Source organism: Heterodontus francisci, chromosome 35 (assembly GCF_036365525.1).
Source record: "Heterodontus francisci isolate sHetFra1 chromosome 35, sHetFra1.hap1, whole genome shotgun sequence".
NCBI lineage: Eukaryota > Metazoa > Chordata > Chondrichthyes > Heterodontiformes > Heterodontidae > Heterodontus > Heterodontus francisci.
Genome location: NC_090405.1, coordinates 41,487,530 through 41,506,615, shown reverse-complemented (window position 1 = coordinate 41,506,615; position 19,086 = coordinate 41,487,530). Strand labels below are relative to the sequence as shown.

General features: G+C 43.3%; 1 protein-coding gene across 4 annotated transcripts in view; it reads right to left on the bottom strand.

Annotated features, from left to right (window-relative positions):
• Nucleotides 1-19,086, bottom strand: part of cd276 (CD276 molecule) — a 344,803-nt gene that overhangs the window by 58,522 nt on the left and 267,195 nt on the right. For 2 of the 4 annotated variants that reach the window (XM_068015428.1, XM_068015429.1), the window contains exon 6: nucleotides 10,256-10,291. The exons of 1 other annotated variant lie outside the window; for it this stretch is intronic. In XM_068015428.1, the coding sequence (XP_067871529.1) occupies nucleotides 10,256-10,291 (36 nt within the window). The remainder of the gene's footprint in view (nucleotides 1-10,255; nucleotides 10,292-19,086) is intronic. One more of the 4 variants, XM_068015430.1, reaches the window with a different exon arrangement.

Here is a 19,086-nt window from a genome sequence, read left to right as displayed (position 1 = left end):
ATAGACTATTGTTAGTGAGAATAGGGAGGATTATATAAACATTAAGATTTTAAAAGCGTATATCAATTAATTATACTTACTCGTACACATATTACAGAGTTCAAAGACTTCCATTAACTGAATTTCAATTCTGTTCTGAAGCCTTTGAAAGGTATGTCAGATTTGCTCAGATGACTTAATGACAAATAAAAGCGAATAAATAAGCAAGTTCAAGCTCACTGTTGATAAAGTGGCAGTGAAAATGTTATTTGCCACTCATGCTAGCTAACGGACTTACCCAATTAGCCTTGGGGCTCTCTGTTTCGTCCGCACAAGATGTTGTCATAATTCCTTCAAAAGATCCAATTTTGCACACAGGGCAAGTATTTGTTGCTGGTTAAAAATGGATTATTCAGTCACATCTCATTGGCACGCTAAGATCCAATTGACTAAAAGGACAGTTGTGCACTCTTGTGAATATATCGATGGCCTCAAGGGATGCTGCTGTACAAACAAGTAAATGTTTGACTTTCTTCACCAACAAAGTGTCAGCTGTGATAGCACTCTCGACTCTGAGTCACAAGGTTTCGTTTTCAAGTCCTGCTCCAGGGCTAGAGCACAAAAATCAACACTGACACTCCAATGTAGTACTGAGGGAGTGTTGCTCTGTCAGAGGTGCCATCTTTTGGATTAGACATTAAACCAAGGGTCCCATCTGCCTGCTTGGGTGGATGTAAAAGATCCCAAGGCACTATTTCGAAGAGCAGGGGAACTATCCCCAGCGTCCCGGCCAATATTTAATCCCTCAATCAATATCCCCCCCCAAAAAAATTATCTGGTCATTATCACATTGTGATTTGTGGGAGCTTGCTCTGTGCAAATGGGCTGCTGTGTTGCCTACATTTCAAAAGCACTTTAGGAAGGATGTGAGGGCCCTTGAGAGGGTACAGAGGAGTTTTACCAGAATGGTTCCAGGGATGAGGGATTTTAGTTAGAAGGTTAGGTTGGAAAAGCTGGGGTTGTTCTCCTTGGAGCAAAGGAGATGGAGGAGAGAGTTAATAGAGGTATACAAGATTATGACAGGCAAGTTAGACAAGGAAACATGGTTCCCATGAACTGATGGTACAAGGTTCACTAATGTCCTTTAGGGAAAGAAACAGGAAATCTGCCATCCTTACCTGGTCTGGCGTACTGGTATTGTCACTGGACTAGTAACCCAGAGACCCAGGTATTGCTCTGGGGACATGGGTTCAAATCCCACCACAGCAGAAGGTGGAATTTGAATTCAATTAATAAAATCTGGAATTTAAAACTAGTCTAATGGCCATGAAACCATTGTCGATTGTTGTAAAAACCCATCTGGTTCACTAATGTCCTTTAGGCAAGGAAATCTGCTGTCCTTACCTGTTCTGGCCTACATGTGACTCCAGACCCACAGCAATGTGGTTGACTCTTACATGTCCCAAAATGGCCTAGCAAGCCACTCAGTTCAAGGGCAATTAGGGATGGGCAATAAATGTTGGCCTGGCCTGCGACGCCAACATCCCATGAAAGAGTAAAAAAAAAATGTGACTCCAGATCCACAGCAATGTGGTTGACTCTTAAATGCCCTCTGAGATGGCCACTCAGGTCAAGGGCAACTAGGGATGGACAATAAATGCTGGCCTAGGCAGCAACGCCCACATCCCATGAACGAATTTTTTTTAAAAAGGACTAGATTGAAGGCTTTGGGCAAGAGATGCAAGTGGAATGTGAGGAAGAACTTTTTGATGCAGTGAGTGCTCATGACCTGGAACTCGCTGGCCATGACGGTGGTGGAAGCAGAGCCAATCAATGACTTCAAAAGGAAACTGGATGTACTCTTGAAGGAAATAAACTTGCAGGGTTACGGACAGCGAGTGGGGGGGCGGGGAGGAGGGGTAGTGGGAATGACTGGATTGCTTTGCTCAGCGGAGAACTGGCATGGACTCGATGGGCTGAATGGCCTCCTTCTGTGCCGTAAATGATTGTATGACTGTACTTCATTGACTGTAAAGCACTGTAAAGCACTCCAGTGGTCGTGGAATGTGCTGTATAAGTGCAAGTCTTCCTTTGTTTGTTTCTTTCGTTGTTAACCAACTAAATAAAAGTGGACCCGTATAAAGATTTGTTTTTCTTGTTCATGTGGCTGATTCAGCGTAGACCCATGTTTAACTTTCTCATTGATTGGTTCATTGTTTCAGCTCTTTGATTGTTTCAATGATTCATTTGTTTCCGATTGGTTCGAGGTGCACAAAAACAACTTGTATTTATGTAGCGCCTTTAATGTAGCACAAAACGTCTCAAGACACTTAACAGGACTACTGCTCCCTTGGCGCTGCACACACCTGCAGTGGGATGAGAAGACCTCATCACATGCTGATAAGTTGCACACAGTGCCTAATTTACTGGCAACATGTCGGGGATTAGCGGCAGATAGATTGGCACCAGCAGCTCTTAAAGAGCTGTAGCAGGTCAGGCTTCACGAGGAAATACTTCTAAAACAGCAGAGGCAAAACGCAAAGGCAGAAAGGCACATTCCAATATGTTACTATGGGGGCGCTATTTCAGGAGGTGCTACCTAGAAGGAAGGAGCACCTTCCGGTCAAGAGTAGCAAAAGCACCGTGGAGGGATAACTGAATGGGTTAACGCTGTTTCACCTGCTCCCTCATAAATGATAGTTTAAAGAAGAAATCTGGGGGATTTGCAAGGTTGCCAAAGTGTGCTCACACTTTTTCTAATTTAACAATGTTGTTTAACAAGACATCTCAATAGTAATGCACTGTAAGCTTAGTACAGTACCAGAGACTGAACAGCACTCTAGCAAGTGTTTATCTACTTTTTGTATGCACAGGCATGGGTGTTTTACGAGCACATGTCATACTGACGCCATCACATTTAGTCCAAGGCGCAGGAAATGTGACAAGCATCAGATGCCAAGGGGTGGTGGGGGGAAGGATTTTATGTAGACGATGAGGGTCTCGCCACTGGCTGAAGAGCCAGCGAGAGCCCCGCCTCACCACCTCTGGAGAAGGCCCGCTGCATTAAGCACCAATTAGGCAGTTAAGTGGACAGCAGCAGACCTTACCTGGAATCAAGCACCCAGGCAAAGGGTTTGCTTGGCGTGCTCCCTGTGAGCGACAGGTCTGCCGTTGGTGGGCCAATTCCTGCGGCAGCGGGATGAGCTCCATAATAGGGCATTATTTGCCCACTTAAGGGCCTCAACTGGCGGCAGGGCTGGAAAGTGGTTCACAGGCCTTCCCGCCCCCGGACTTAATTTGGGTGGAGGCGGGAAGGTGGCAGGGTCCACCCCCGTCCGATGAGATGCTCTCCCCGCCTCCAACGTCACCTCAGGGGACAGCATAAAGAGAAGGCCACACCCAAGCAGCTTCAATACATGCAACTGTAATCCTTTACTCCTTATAAGGAGAGAATCTGGACATAATAGATGCAGCGGGAGATGAAGAAGTTAGTGGTCTCTCCAGGCTCACAGCTAATATGGTCCTTTTGTTCTTTTTCTCCTCATCACTGTCAGCCGTGGCTTGGAGAGTAGCACTCTCGCCTTTAAGGTTGCAGGTTCAAATCCCACTGAGAGACCTGAGCGCATAATCTCTAGTGACACTTCAGTGCAGCACTGAAGGAGTGCTATGCTGTTGGGGGGCGGGTGGGGGGGTGCCGTCTTTCCAAGGCATCATCTGCCTTCATAGGTGGCACTATTTGACGTTTTCCTCAGCATCCTGACCAATATTTACCCCTCAAGCAACATCACTGAATAATAGTTGATTTGGTCATTATCTCATTGCTGTTTGTGGAAGCTTGCTGTGTACCTAACAGCACTGTGGGTGTATTTGCCCCACAAGAAGTGCCTCGGTTCAAGAAGGCAGCTCACCACAATCTTCTCAAGGGCAATTAGGGATGGGCAGTAAATGCTGGCCGAGCCAGCGACGCCCACATCCCGTAAATAAATAAAAAGTGAGGAGGAGGAGGAGGAAGTGCAGGTGCAATTGGAAGTGTTGCAAACTGCTGGCTAAAGTGTCAGTTCAGGGGCTCTGTCAACTGCTGAGCCCAGAGATTTAGACCTCACGTCTTGCAGACGAACACAATTCGATAGCTCAGCATCAGCATTTCAAGCAAGCGGAGTATGCAGCAAGCAGCTCGTCATTCAAGAGCATCTATGGACAATTCTACAAACCGCGGTGCTGCCTGACCAAGCTGCAGAAAACCACTGTGCAGGACCTTCTACAGTGGAATCCCCTGAGCCAAGGTCCTAGCAAACCAGTAGCTTCCACCATAAGAACTAGAAGCAGGAGAAGACCGTACAGCCCATCGGGCCTGCTCCACCATTCAATACGATCACGGCTGATGTTCAGCTTCAACTCTTCTTTCCTGCCCACTCCCCACATCCCTCGAATCCCCGAGACCCCAAAAATCTGTCTTTACCAGCCGTAAATATACTCAACGACGAAGCATCCATAATCCTCTGGGGTAGAGAATTCCAAAGATTTACAACTCAGTGAAGGAATTCCTACTTATCTCAATCCTAAATGATCGGCCCCTTATCCTGAGACTGTGCCCCTCTGTTCTAGATTCCCCAGCCAGAGGGAATGACCTCTATGTCTACTCTGTCAAGCTCCTTCAGAATCTTGTATGTTTCAATGAGATTACCTCGCATTCTAAACTCCAGTACGGACCCTCATCATCGGAAGACTCTCTCATCACAGGGACCAATCTAGTGAGCCTTTGCTGTACAGCCTCCAGTGCAAGTATATCCTTCTTTAAATATGGAGGCCAAAACTGCACACAATAGCCCAGGTGCGGTCTCACCAATGAGTGCCATAACTGGGGCTCTCACCTTAGGCTCCAATCTGAAGCAGTTGGTCTTGTCTGGATTCACCATGTTGGGCCAGCAAAGAATGCAAGGCTTCAACAGCTCATTGCTCCCTAATTGTCTGCCTCCCACAGATTCTTGACCATGTTGAGAATGTGCCTAACAGCAAGGGAATGGTAAGAGTGGGAACAGATGACAGAGATCTGTCTTAGCAGGGAAATCACATCTGGATTATCTAGCCATTCCACTGAAATCACTACAAATATATTCCACAGCACACAGGCAACCATCATAAATGTGGCAACTGTAGTTGCTCTAGCAAGTATCTGGATGGCTCCAGCAAACAGCTAGCGTTATGGAAGTGATTCTGTTGTTTTTTTGTGAAAATATTTTTTTGAGGAATTCATAGTCAAACTGAATAAATGTTGGACCAGTTCTTTTTCAAGAGGGCACTGAATGAACTAAGTTTGGCAACAATGTTTATTGATTGTCACATGACTCAAGTTAAAAATAGAACAGAAACCCTGGTAACAGGGGAGAATGTGGGCAGAGAAGTCAGTCGCGCCCCTTGATTGGGCAAGCCAGGGAGCAGCGGCGTGCAACTGAGAGAGAAAACTCGCAGGCTTTTGGTTGAAGTGTCAGTGTGTTTTACCTTCCACAATGAGACAAAGTTAGCCTGCTGCTGAAGAAGTATCAAGGAAGGAGAGAAGACCACAACCCAGCTCGCTTTCCAGCACCTCTCCAAAAGACCCTGAGAAGTCCACTGTGTCAAATCCTGCTAGACTGGTTCTCAACACCACCAGAAAAGAACTGTTCTAAAAGATCTCAGTGGCCCGTCTACATGTACTCAGAAGTTAAAGTTGTATGCCAGTTTTGGAACACAATGTATCTCATCTGCTGTTTTCTTCATGTCACGGCGGCCCCCACCAGCCAAGAATGAGGCACATTAATTTCACCATGTGAACATTAAATTTCAAATTGTTGCTGAGAAGAAGAGAAGGCCTGTTACAAGGAATTGCCAGGCCCTGGCCGGAAAGACATGTTTGCGTATTAACGGACAGTGTTGGAACAAAGGAGCTATCCCCTGCTCCCATACATTACACAGAACAGACCCGGTCAAACTTGTCGCTCAGACGACCACCCTGCTGGCCAACTTGGGGAGTTTTAAATTGTAGGGACAGTGGCAGAAAGCTCTTGGCTCCTGGATTGAAAAGAGCCTCTCCTGTCTGCTCCCATCTCTTTCTCACGGAACTCCAAAACCCACTCATGACACGCGAACCCCAAGAGAAAGAAAAGTCTCGTACAGTGAAGAATCTTTAAGAAGAATACTGGGCCCCACCGCAAAGCAAGACCATATCTTGAATCAAGGACTCTACAGCGAGCTTGAAGCACAGTTACAAAAAACCCTCCTCAGAGATTGCCTCAAACTTTTCCAGTTTATTTTTTCTTCTGCTCTTTTCGGTCCCTATCTGCATGTATGTATCGTGTATGCATGCTTGCGTGGGCGTGGCATGTATCCGTAGGTGTTAACCAAATTAGAGTTTAAGTTTAATAAATTTCACTTTTCTTCTTTAAACCTAAGAAAGCCTGTTTGTGCTCATTTCTTTACCATATAATTGGAAAATGGTGAACAAGAATTCACCAAGCACCAACAGTGTGTTTAAAAAAAAAACCCTGTTACAGTAAGACCAGGTGAAGGCTGAAAGGGAACCCTAGATCTCTTTCTCACCTGGTTGTAACATTCAGGAATAAGCAAGTATTCAGCCCAAGTGGGGTTTTTTGTCTGTAACAGAGCTTTGAACCAAAATCCCTTTTATTTTCTTCCGGTTAACCGGTGTGTATGTGTGTGTTTGTGTGGGACTAAGGTAAAAAGGGGATTATAATATTTTAATCTGTGTGCTTATGCTATACTTCATGACTAGTTAAAACTTGTTTTACAATAAATTATTAATTTTGTTGTTCATTAAAGAAACCTGGTTAGTGTGTTTTATTCTGGGAAAAATCAGTAAGTGGGAAAATTTAAATATGCGTTGCGGCCTGTGGAGAAGTGGGACTAGAACAGTGCACTCCTCCAACCTTGGTCATAACACCAGAAATAGACACAATGGCCTGAGTGGTCTCCTTTGGCGTTGTAAACATCTATGGTGTTACTGACCCAGGTTATGGCATTACTGGGCCACATCAACAACCAGAAGGCAACACCAAGACCCAGCAACCACATAAGGATGTATTGGGACAGGCGATCAAAGGCTTGGACAAAGAGGTAGGTTTTAAGGAGAATTTGAAGGAGGAGAGAGAGAGGTAGGCTAGTTGTATGAAGGGAATTTCAGAGCTTAGAGCCCAGGCAGATGACAGCGCAGCCACCATTGGTACAGTAATGGTGATCAGGGATGTGCAAGATGCCAGAATTGGATGTGAAGGAGGGATGTAAAGCTGAAGAAGATTACAGAGATAGGACGTGGCAGAAGCAGGAAAGCCATGGAGGGATTTGAAAACAGCAATGAGAGTTTCTTGATTATGCCTTAGTCAACACCATGGGACGTTCTTTTACATTAAAGGCATGTATATGTTGCTGCTTGCTTATTAAAGTTGAATGATCCTACTGACTTCTCAATGAGCAGCAATCTATGGTAGTCCTTCGTTCTTTTCTGGGCAGGAGTTCCCTTTGAGCTCTGACAATCTATTTACCATTCAAACAATAATGGATGGGTTTTAACCTAACTGCATCTGGTAATGCTGTTTGTAGGTTTGTGAGTTGGAAGCTTAAAGTGATTAAAGCACTCAGCCAGTTGACTTTTACTTTAATGAGCTCTATGTCCACCTGTGGTTTTGGACACCATGTAGCTTTAGTGACATCCCTGAAATCAATGTTAACACTGCAAATGATCTATCTGCACAGTTTCCCAAAAAGGAACCTACATTAAGTGCCTCATGTTGCCAGGAACAAAGTGGAACAAATATTTCATTCTCCTATCCTGTCAACCTTTGGCTTAATGAAGATCAAAAATCTAACAGGGTGAAGGGATGGGGATACATTTTGCATCGCTTGTCTACTCCCATATGGAATTGTCACTTATTAGCCACTGCAAGTCATTAGATCACTAGGACTGTTGGAGACGACTGCTGTAGCTGCCAGTTTTCCTTTAACAAGAGGCTCACCTTTTAGTTTACAGGAAAGCATATCAGTTACTAAGACCCTACATTACAAAAATTGGCAGAGTCAAGATAAATATTTCATGAGAAATGCTGAGGGCCTTTATGAGGCAATGATCAGCTGGGGACTACAGTTTTATGGCAAGTATCGACGAAGATATTTTCCAGTAATTTACTCTAAGTCAGCATTCAAGAAACTGTCAGGTTTTGTTTTAAGCTAAAAGCATGTGTCTTTTACATTTTTTTTTCAATTCATTCAGAGAATGTGGGCATTGCTGGTAAGGCCAGCATTTATTCCCTTCCTTATACAACTGAGTGGTTGCTAGGTCTTTTCACAGAGTAGATCAGAGTCAACCACATTGTTGTGGATCTGGAGTCACATATAGGCCAAACCAGGTAAGGGCAGCAGATTTCCTTCCTTAAAAAATGACTTTAGTGAACCAGGTAGATTTATGCGATAATCTTTTGGTTCCATGGTCACCATTGCTAATATTAGCTTTTTATTCCAGATTTAATCAGCTGGATTAAAATTCTTCAGCTGCCATGGTAAGATTTGAATTCATCTCTTTGCATCATTAGTCCAAGCCTCTGGATTACTAGTGCAGTAGCATTACCATTATGCTATCAATAGATTATAAAATGCCAAGTTTTCTGTGTTCTGTTAAATTGTCTGTACCGTCTACACAAAGACAGTTTTATAGCATATTTTAATATATGGCTTTAAACAAGTTACATGGGGAGGCAGTGGCGTAGTGGTAATGTCACTGCATGAGTATTCCAGAGGCCCAAGCTAATGCTCTGGGGACATGGGTTCGAATCCCACCATGGCAGATGGTGAAATTTGAATTCAATTAATAAAAATCTGGAATTAAAAGCTAGTCTAATGGTGACCATGAAACCATTGTCGATTGCTGTAATAACCCATCTGGTTCACAAATGTCCTTTTGGGAAGGAAATCTGCCATCCTTACCTGGTCTGGCCTACATGTGACTCCAGACCCACAGCAATGTGGCTGACTCTTAAATGCCCTCTGAAATGGCCTAGCAAGTCACTCAGTTCAAGGGCAAATCAGGGATGGGCAATAAATGCAGGCCCACACAGCAATGCCCACATCCCACAAACAAATTAAAAAAAAAGGCTCAGCTGCTTTTCCAACCATTGCATCATTTGTCTTTAGCTTCCTTTTGCTTTGATTTTCTCTGGTCACTAACAGCACTAGAAACATAGCTAGAATACAAGGAATCGAGGTTTAGGAAAGTGCCAATGTTACAGCAACTGGAGGAAATCGCTCCGTCACATTTATGATGCTAAACATAGTAATAAGCAAAAACACTTCCCCTCTTACATAATTAGCATCATTAAAGTAATCAGTTTCAAATTGTTGGAGGCATAAGGGACAATTTGTTGGGGATCTCAGTGGCTATTCATATTGGGAAATCACACAGGGAATGGACCAAGATTTCCCAACCACAGTTTCCCCATATTGGAAAAAAAAAATCATCTCTAACCTACAGGCTCACAAATTGCATGATAGATATTGCTAAATGGATAAGTTTGGGAATATAACCTCACTCGAATACAGTGGATGTGAAATGCTTTCACATACCTCAAAGACATGATCAGGTGGCAAATAAATGCAAGTTCTCTCCATTTTCTGAGCAGTCGATGTGCCCCATTTATGCCTAGCCCAACTTCCCTGAATATTTGTGTTCTTTCATTTTTTGGAATTCCAATATTAGACATCGTCCAACATCACTGAAAACTGGTCATTATCTGGTCATGAGCACACTGCTGTTTGTGGAGCTTGCTGTGTGCCAATTGGCTGCTGCATTTCCTACATTACAACCATAATTTACACTTTAAAGAAAAAAGTACTTTATTGGCTGAAAATAATTCAAGTCTTACCATCGCTAGGCCTTTTCACTTCCATTACCTGTGGAACTGATCAGAACCTTCTGACCTAAAATAGCAATTGGGGTCCTATTTACACCACAGGTAACTCTTCCATCTTGAAAAGGCGCCAATCGCCTGAATCATGTGGCTTTGGACACCCAACGAAGGCGCCACCTGCGACGCTGGTGTTAATGCCGACCCCATTATCATCCCTTTAAATTCAAACGAGGACATTCAAAATTGAACCCACTGTCTATCGTTACACATGAAAAAATGGTCACTTGGGTGAGTTGCCTCAGGAATGTTGACACCATGGAGCAGTCGCACTATCATACAACATAATACATTGCTCACACAATGACTATTGTTACTCATCAGCATACCTGTTCTTGCTTCCGTCTCCTCCTCTTCACCATCTTCTGCAATTAAACAGATAAGTTTTATTTACTCAGTGCAAATAAATATGGATGAACAAATGTACTGGCTAGCTTAGTGCATGCGCACCAAACTATGTCAAGCTGGTTGCTAGTCCACGGGCACTAAATCGTAAGTGACTGAGCTATACTTCACATGTTTAAAGACCAAAAGGATTACAGAGTGTTGTAGGTCCTGTTTGTGTTGCTTAATGGTAAATATTCCACTGTTACTTCCAAACCATTTGCCACTCTTTTGTCGATCATCATTGTAGATCTGGATTGTTCACTCACAGCTGTTTTCCCCTAATTGAAGTAGGCATTTTCAGTAGCACCAAAACTGGTGCGGTTTACATGCAAATGCACACAATAGCCACTTTTGCGATCATGGGTCATCACCCTGGTCCCAATGTCCACCAAACGCCCTCCAGGGGCAGTTTAGGGCTATGCTCCTTATTGTGGGTTTCTCAGAACGGGTTTAGATACTTCAACAAGTGAATGTCACACAAGGGTGGAAGAAACACCAAAAGGTTAGGCTTATAATAACTGATTTCAGTAGCTAAACATTACGTCAGATTCAGTTTTCACCATCAAGCCATCTTCCTCTCCCTTCCTTATAAGCAACGCAAGGCCAGACTTTCCTGCTGTGCCACTTGCAGCATCGCTTTGTTCCCCATCAAGTTCACAATGGCAACAGGCAAAAGTGTACTAATCCTAACCCACTACAGTGAACACTCAATGCTTTCTTCGGAGATAAAGTTGAGAAGATAGCTCCCATCATCCTTCTTACTTAAATGTACTAAGATGCCAAAAAAAAGTATTTCCTCTGTTCATACAATACTTCTCTAACTTCTCTTCCCTCAGCTCCTGAAGGTGATGACTCAAGCTAGTGTAGAAGGCTATCTCCCACTTTCCGGTACCTTATGTTCCTTCCCACTTCATGGCTCAGTTCATAGCCCTCTCACCTCAGAGTCAGAAGGTTGCGGGTTCAAGTCCCAACTCCAGAGACTTGAGCACATAAATCAAGGCGGACAATCCAGTGCCGTACTTAGGGAGCGCTGCACTTTCGGGAGGTGCAGTCTGTTAGAGGACAGGTTAAACCAAGGCCCTGTCTGCCCCTTTCAGGTGGGCATAAAAGATCCCAGGACACTATTTCGAAGAAGTGAAGGGGAGTTATTTCTGATGTCTGGGTCAATATTTATCCCTCAAATCAACATCACAAAATAAATTAATCTGGTCATTATCACATTGCTTTTGTGGGAGCTTGCTGTGCACAAATTGGCTGCCGTGTTTCCTACATTACAACAGTGACGACACTTCAAAAAGTACTTCATTGGCTGTAAAATACTTTGAGGCGTCCAGTGGTCATGAAAGGCACTATATAGAGGCAAGTCTTTCTTGTTATTTTCCTTTTGCACCAAGAGGAGTACAACAGCGAACCCTGAACCTGCCTTCACATTCACGTACCTTACAGCCGGGATCATGGGATAGGGCTCAGGAGAGTGAGCAGTGCACAATTTAATTTCCTTCTCCATCTCTAGATTGCAAAGACCATATTTTCTACTGCCTCAGCAGACACAGGCTAACTAAGTAAATAATGGAGCCCAATCATGGATTTTTCCCCATCTGCATCATTCGGTTTGACTCTGGGCAGTGGAGTTCCCAAATGGGCCACTTCTACCAAGGTATTTTAAAGATTTCCACACAATTACATAAGAAGATATCAGTCACATGCTCCTTTTACCCAATTATATTCGATCAAAGATTCAGTCAAAAATTATTGGAACCTTAATCTTAAATATTTACAATTGTATGTTTCATCAGTTAGAAAGAATGTGCTTTTATGTAGCACCTTTCATCATCTGCATGTCCTAAAGCACTTTACAGCCAATGAAGTACTTTCCAAGTTCCCAAAAACAGCAATTATCTGTTTCAATGATTTTTGTCGAAGGATAAATATTGGCCAGGACACCAGGAGGAACTCCCCGTGCTCTACTCTGACCAAATGTCACTGGATCTTTTATTGCCCATGAGAGGACAGACAGGACGCTACATGGGATAGGTGGTTTAATGTCTCATCGAAAAGATGGCACCTCCGACAGTGAAGTACTCCCTCACTGCTCCACTAGAGTACCAGCCTGGATCTTTGTGCTCAAGTCTCTGGGGTGGGACTCGAAGCAACAACCTACTGACTCACAGCTGAGTGTGTTACCCACAGAGCAGAGGCTGACCCAAAATAATTTTTCCATCATTTTGCAGAAAACTCACCACCTACACCCCAGTGCAAAACGAGTCTGACAGCAGGGCTTACCGTGGAAGTAGAACCCTGGGTGGGGTTAATTGTTACTTCTACTTGATTATTTATCCACTCAAGAATTGTAAAAGTAATATTTGAAGAGAAAATGTCAATTAATGCTGGTTTATTAGGAAGCCATATGTCGCTGGAAAAGGCAAGATAAGACAATCAATTGGATTCAATGATTCAATTGTAAATTTCTTCACCATTAGTCTTCATGTCCTCATTATTACCAAGCTTTAATTGTGGATTGCATTTTCAGTAAATAAAGCTGGGGCTATATGAGCAATTCTACTGAAATATAGTGACTGTTGTATTGTTCTATAAATGGAGGCAAAGACCATCTCAAGCGCCGCTGGCTCAGTAGGGTGTGGATGCTGGGGATGTTGGCCGCCTCGAGGACTTCTGTGTTGGAGAAACGGGTCCTGCCACCTGATGCCAAGGATTCTCCGGAGGCAGCGTAGTTGGAATGAATTGAGACGTCGCTCTTGGCTGACGTACGTTATCCAGGCCTCGCTGCCGTAGAGCAAGGTACTGAGGACACAGGCTTGACACACTTGGACTTTTCTGTTCTGTGTTAGTGTGCCATTTTCCCACACTCTCTTGGCCAGTCTGGACATAGCAAAGGAGGACTTGCACCAGACACCCCAAAGTGCTTAACAGCTAACAAAGTATTTTTGAAATGCAGTCAACATCGTAATGTAGGAAAACGCGGCAGCCAATTCTGCACGGCAAGCTGCCACAAACAGCAATGTGGTAATGACCAGACCATTTGTTTTTGTGATGTTTATTGAGTGATAAATATTGGTCAGGACACCAGAGAGAGAACTCCCCTGTTCTTCTCCGACTGAGGTTAAAGGAAGAGTTAAAGCAAGACTTGCAAAATGGTGAAATGTTTTGATTATAACTTTCAAAAGGGAATTGGATAAATACTTGAAGGGGAGAAAACTGCAAGGCAATGTGGAAAGAGCAGTGGAGTGGGACTAATTGGATAGCTCAAAGAGTGGAACAGCTTCTGCGCTATGAGACTCTATGTTTCTGGAAATGTTGCCCACTTATCCACTTTTTGAATAAGCTCACTGAGAGACAGCTAGACCATTTAGAAACATAATAAATGTTTGTCGCTAAATCAATAATCAAATGGATATGATTCAAACCAATAGACATTGGTTGTCCTTATGAGGTTAAAATTCTGATCCATTTAAGGGACTCATTTAGCAGCAACTGACCGAATTACATTACTGACCTTTCCTTTTTAATGCTCCATTCTTTTCAAAAAAGAACCTTTGAGAATTGCATAGCTTCTGTAATGGTCAAAAATATGCCCATATTTTTGGTAGAAAATGCCATCTTATCGTCAGAGGACTGAATTATGAGAAGAGACTGGAGAAACCTCAGTTTTTCATCCTTCAAAAAGAGATGATGGGGATAGGACCCAGATAAATGGGATTGTAAACAGTAAGGAAAAGGAAAATCGGTAAACTACTTCAAATTGGACGCAGTATATGACAAGGGGGAAACAAGATCAAACTAGCAAAAATAAAGTTTCGGACTGATGCCAGTAATTTCTTCTACACACGAAGACTGATCAATGCTTGGAAGACACTTTGTAATTTGGCAATAGAAGGGAGAAGCCTGGGATCATTCAAGGAATAATCGGATGTGTTGATGAAAGGACTGGTGTTTCTCTAGAAGGGTGAGCAAAGATGGCGAAGTTATATTGCAAATCATCGAGAACATGCAGAATTCCCCTGAGGGGCCAGTGAGTTCAGGCAGGGAATTTCTAAGTCATAACAACCAAATGAGCCCAGATTCGATCCCTGGCCCATGCTGTGTTAGCTGAGCTCAGTTGGAGCAATGGTAGGGATTAAATAGCAGCCAGGATTTCTGCACCAGGCTGCGACCCTTGCTGGAAGTAGACATTCATGGAAGGCTCAAGCAAACAGCCAATGTTTACATCGTCTGCCAGCGAACGCCCTTTGGATATGAATCATGCTCATCTGAGCGCTGTGCTGGCAGGTGACGAACAGTTTTGCAGCAAGGAGTCAATGCCTTCAGAAAAGGAGAACAAGGCGGAAAGGTGGACAGAAACAAACATCCATTACAAATCTTTCAAATACCTCAGTAATGCTTACTGATCAAGCACTGCACAGAATCACAGAAACATGCTCCTCGCTTACATCAAATCAAAGATCTCAACGAACGGGAAGTAAATACAAGCAAAGCTCACTTTTGTGAATTCATGTGTTAGGTGGGATAATAAAAATAACGCTATTCCAGCTCTTGCACCTTTATGTTCCTCTTTGGGACTCTACAGGTGTTTAAAACCACTGCTTATGGAGAATGGACCTCCATTCCACTGGCACTAACCACTCTGAAGTTGATTGATGAGAATATTATGTAAATTTGTAGCGTGCAAAAGAACTTGCATTTATATAGAACCTTTCACAACCTCAGAATGTCCCAAAGAGCTTTACAGCCAATTAAGTACTTTTGAAGTATAGCCACTGTTGTAACGTAGGAAATGCAGGCATCAAATAGCGCACAGCAAGCTCCCACAAGCAGCAATGTGATAATGACCTGATAATCTGGTTTAGTAAGACTGGGTGAGGGAGAACCATAAAAATAGAATTATATTAAAGTGCCAACTAGCGGAGAGGAGCTGGGAAACCACAATTAGAAACAATTTTGATTTAAGGCAACGCAAAAAGAGATCAATGCAAAATGGTTTTCCTCATAAAATATATTTCGGAGTAGCTATGAAACCCAACACATGGCAAAAGAGGCTGATGTACAAACTCACTAAGAAAGATAACTGTGCATGACAGAAATGAAGCATTTATTCCCATAATGCGTTTTTTTTATTGGCTTCATTTCTTCTTGTTACAGTTGATATGAGGTTAAAATCAGATCCATGAAATGGCCGAGTCAGGCTGATACACATTAATGCAGGAACAGAACGGTTATCTCTGCAGACTACCGTAACGTAACAGGAGTAGCATTATAAAACTACCTTTTAAGTGGTTTGCCCAGAAGGGTCCCTGATATCTATCTGTGGAGGCTTGTGTTACAGATGAGTTCAAAGGGGCTTTTAACCATAATGCGGCACTTGGATTGGGTACCTATTAGCTGAGTCGTGATCCATAATGAGTCTTCGGTTTGGTATATTGCATAGATTTCTGACGAGACTACAGAATTTTCCGGAAATTGCTGAGGTGATTCTCGGCGTGCTGTGGCTGTTGGAGAGCCTGATGCATTCAACTTTCCTTCAGTGAACTTCAAAGTTGGAAGGGATCACCATAAACAGTCACTGGGGAGGATAAAACTAAGGATGAAATGAAATTGCAGAGGACAGCCTTGAGATAGTGGGGGGAGGTGGTGCTGCTGGAGAGAGTGTCGAGTGTGCACATCTGGCGGCGCATGGCACTGAGCGTGGATTTCAGGATATGGTGAGAACAGCAGTCTGAGGAACGTTGTAGGTCTCGGAGATACCTGTAATCCTGGGTGGATTCGAAACACTATGAAAGGTCATCGAGCTGAAACGTTAACTGTTTCTCTCTCTCCACAGATGCTGCCAGACCGGCAGAGTATTTTCTGCACTTTTTTGTTTTTATTTCACCATAAGCAGACCTGCTACAATTTAACAGTCCTTCATGAGAGAGAGAGAGAGAGAGAGAGAGAGAGAGAGAGAGAGAGAGTGAGAGAGAGAGAGAGAGAGAGAGAGAAAGTGAGGAGGAGAGTGAAAGAACAAGAGCAAAGTGGAGACTGAGCATTGAACTGTCATATAGGATTATTGCCAGGGGCCTTGCTGCAGATCCAGTTTATTCTTCTGCTTTGAGATCAAGGAAATCCAATGAGGCAGAAATCCCATGAGGCATATGATCTATTCCTATTTATATGGCGTCTTTCACATCTTCAGAACATCCAGTGTCATCTGTGGCTTTGTTGATAGCTTGTTTATTTCTGAGTCAGGAAGTTGTGGGTTCAAGTCCCAATACAGATACTTGAGCACAAAATCGCAGCTGACATTTCACTGTAACACTGAAGGAATGCTGCACTGTTGGAGGCGATTCCTTTCACATAAAACATCAGACCAAGGTCCAGACTGCCTTTTCAGGTGGACATTAAAGATCCTACAGCACTATCTTTAAGCGATCAGGAGAGGTGGCCTGGACAACATTTATCTCTCAACCATCACTAAAGCAGGTCATTTGGTCATGATCACATTCCTTACTGTGGGACCTTGCTGTGTGCAAATTCCAACAGGGACTACACTTCCAAAGGGCTTAATTGGCTGTAAAGTGCTTTGAGACAGTCCAGAGGTCAAGAAAGGCACTAGACAAATGCAAGCCTTTCTTCTGTTAACCTAAAGTGGCTCACAGCAATGGATTGTGTTTTGAAGTGTAAAATGGAGGAGAAATATTTTTCTTCCACGCTTGCTGTGATCACTTTGATCATAAGCTGGCTCATAAAACAGTGAAGGCTTACCTAAAAAAAAACTGGTCTTCGACACAAGGAACGCTTCTGAGATAGAGGACCAAAGGCTGTAGCCATGGAAACTCACTCAAAGGTTTGGTTCAAATCCAGTTTTGTATGCTCAAGTTATGAAGACAGAAGTTAATGTCCACTGACTATTTGACTCTGGCACGGCGTCAATCATCTTCTATTTAATGGGATAGCAAAGCAAAGGAGATAATGATAACAAAATAAACTGGATATTGGTTTTGTGACTTACTGTTCTTATTTTCTCCCCTGCTGCCCTTATTCCATGAGTGACATTTAAAACAATATAGCTGGGGTGGGGAGGGGGGGTGGTTTCTGGGAAATGCTGTCAAATACTGTGATTATTTTAATAAATTGTAGCCACAGACTTTCAAAGCAGCTATTCAACAAACAAGTTTCAATAACGGTTATACATTTAAAAAAATGGCAGGCAAAGGAATTTTAAGAAAAACTGTATATAATAGTCGGTGAATGGTTCACTTTTAGTCGAAGAAATTAGTTGTCGAGTCTGGGGAGCCACAATCCTTATTTGAAAAAGTGGCCCTGAGAAGTCTTTGAAATGTTCAACAACGCCACAGTTTCTGGTCTGCATTAGCGTGCATCTCACTTTTGGGAATCCAACCAGAACATAGCTTATAGCAAGCTTTAGCATCACAAGAAACAGGAATTGACCCCGATATGACAATGTGGCAAAACATCCCAAGGTGCTTCACAGGAGCGTTATCAAAGGCAATCTGACACTGAGCTACATAAGGAGATTATTAGGGCAGGTGACCAAAGTTTGGTCAGAGGTAGGTTTCACTGGACAGCTTAAAAGGAGGAAAGGGAGGTAGAGAGGCAGAGCACTTTAGGGAGGGAATTCCAGAGCTCAGAGCGCAGGCAGCTGAAGGCAAAGCCACCAATGGTAGAGTGATGAAAATCAGGAATACTTGACAGGCCAGAATTGAAGGAGGGCAGAGATCTCGGAGGGTTGTAGGGCTACAGGAGATGACAGAAATTGAGAGAAGTGATGGTTGCAGATATATTGACCAGAAACTCAGCAGCAATGGCTGCACCAAACAAGACCAGCACATTGTAGAGATGTAAATAGATATTTCAGTAACCAGGTCATATTCAGGAGGGTGGATGATGTTCAACATGGCAATGCAAACCTCCAAATCCACACTCCAGGAAACATGCCTTGCATGAAATAAGAAGCTCATTTAATATTATCTCCACTCTCTGGGCAATCTCATGGGAATGCTAAAACAGTTCCTTGATGTTAACACGAACAAACCACCAAACATAAACTTGTCCTTGTCTACCAAACTGTAAACTTTACCAGTGGAGAGTCACAGGGACTTAAAAAATACAAACCACTTGTAACACAATAGCCAGAATTCCTCACCATCTTTTATAGTCTTAGACAATATGCGATTTACAACAGATAAAAGGTGATTATATTAAAACAAAGTCTTGTTTTTCATTATTATTTTTAATGGGATTAAACAGGGAGGAGAATGACAGCCAGGCAACGACCATCTCCAACAAGAGAGAATCTAACCATCTCCCCTTGACATTCAATGGCATTACCATCGCTGAATCCCCTACTATCAACATACTTGCGGCTACCATTGACCAGAAACTGAACTGGAATAGCCATATAAATACCGTGGCTACAAGAGCAGGTCAGAGGCCAGGAACCCTGCGGTGAGTAACTCACCTCCTGACTCCCCAAAGCCTGTCCATCATCTACAAGGCAACAAGTCAGGAGTGTGATGGAATACTCTCCACTTGCCTGGATGGGTGCAGCTCCAACAACACTCAAGAAGCTCGACACCATCCAGGACAAAGCAGCCCGCGTGATTGGCACCCCATCCACAAACATTCACTCCCTCCACCACCGAGGTACAGTGCGTACCATCTATAAGATGCACTGCAGCAATGCACCAAGGCTCCTTAGACAGCACCTTCCCAACCTGTGACCTCTACCAACTAGAAGGACAAGGGCAGCAAATGCATC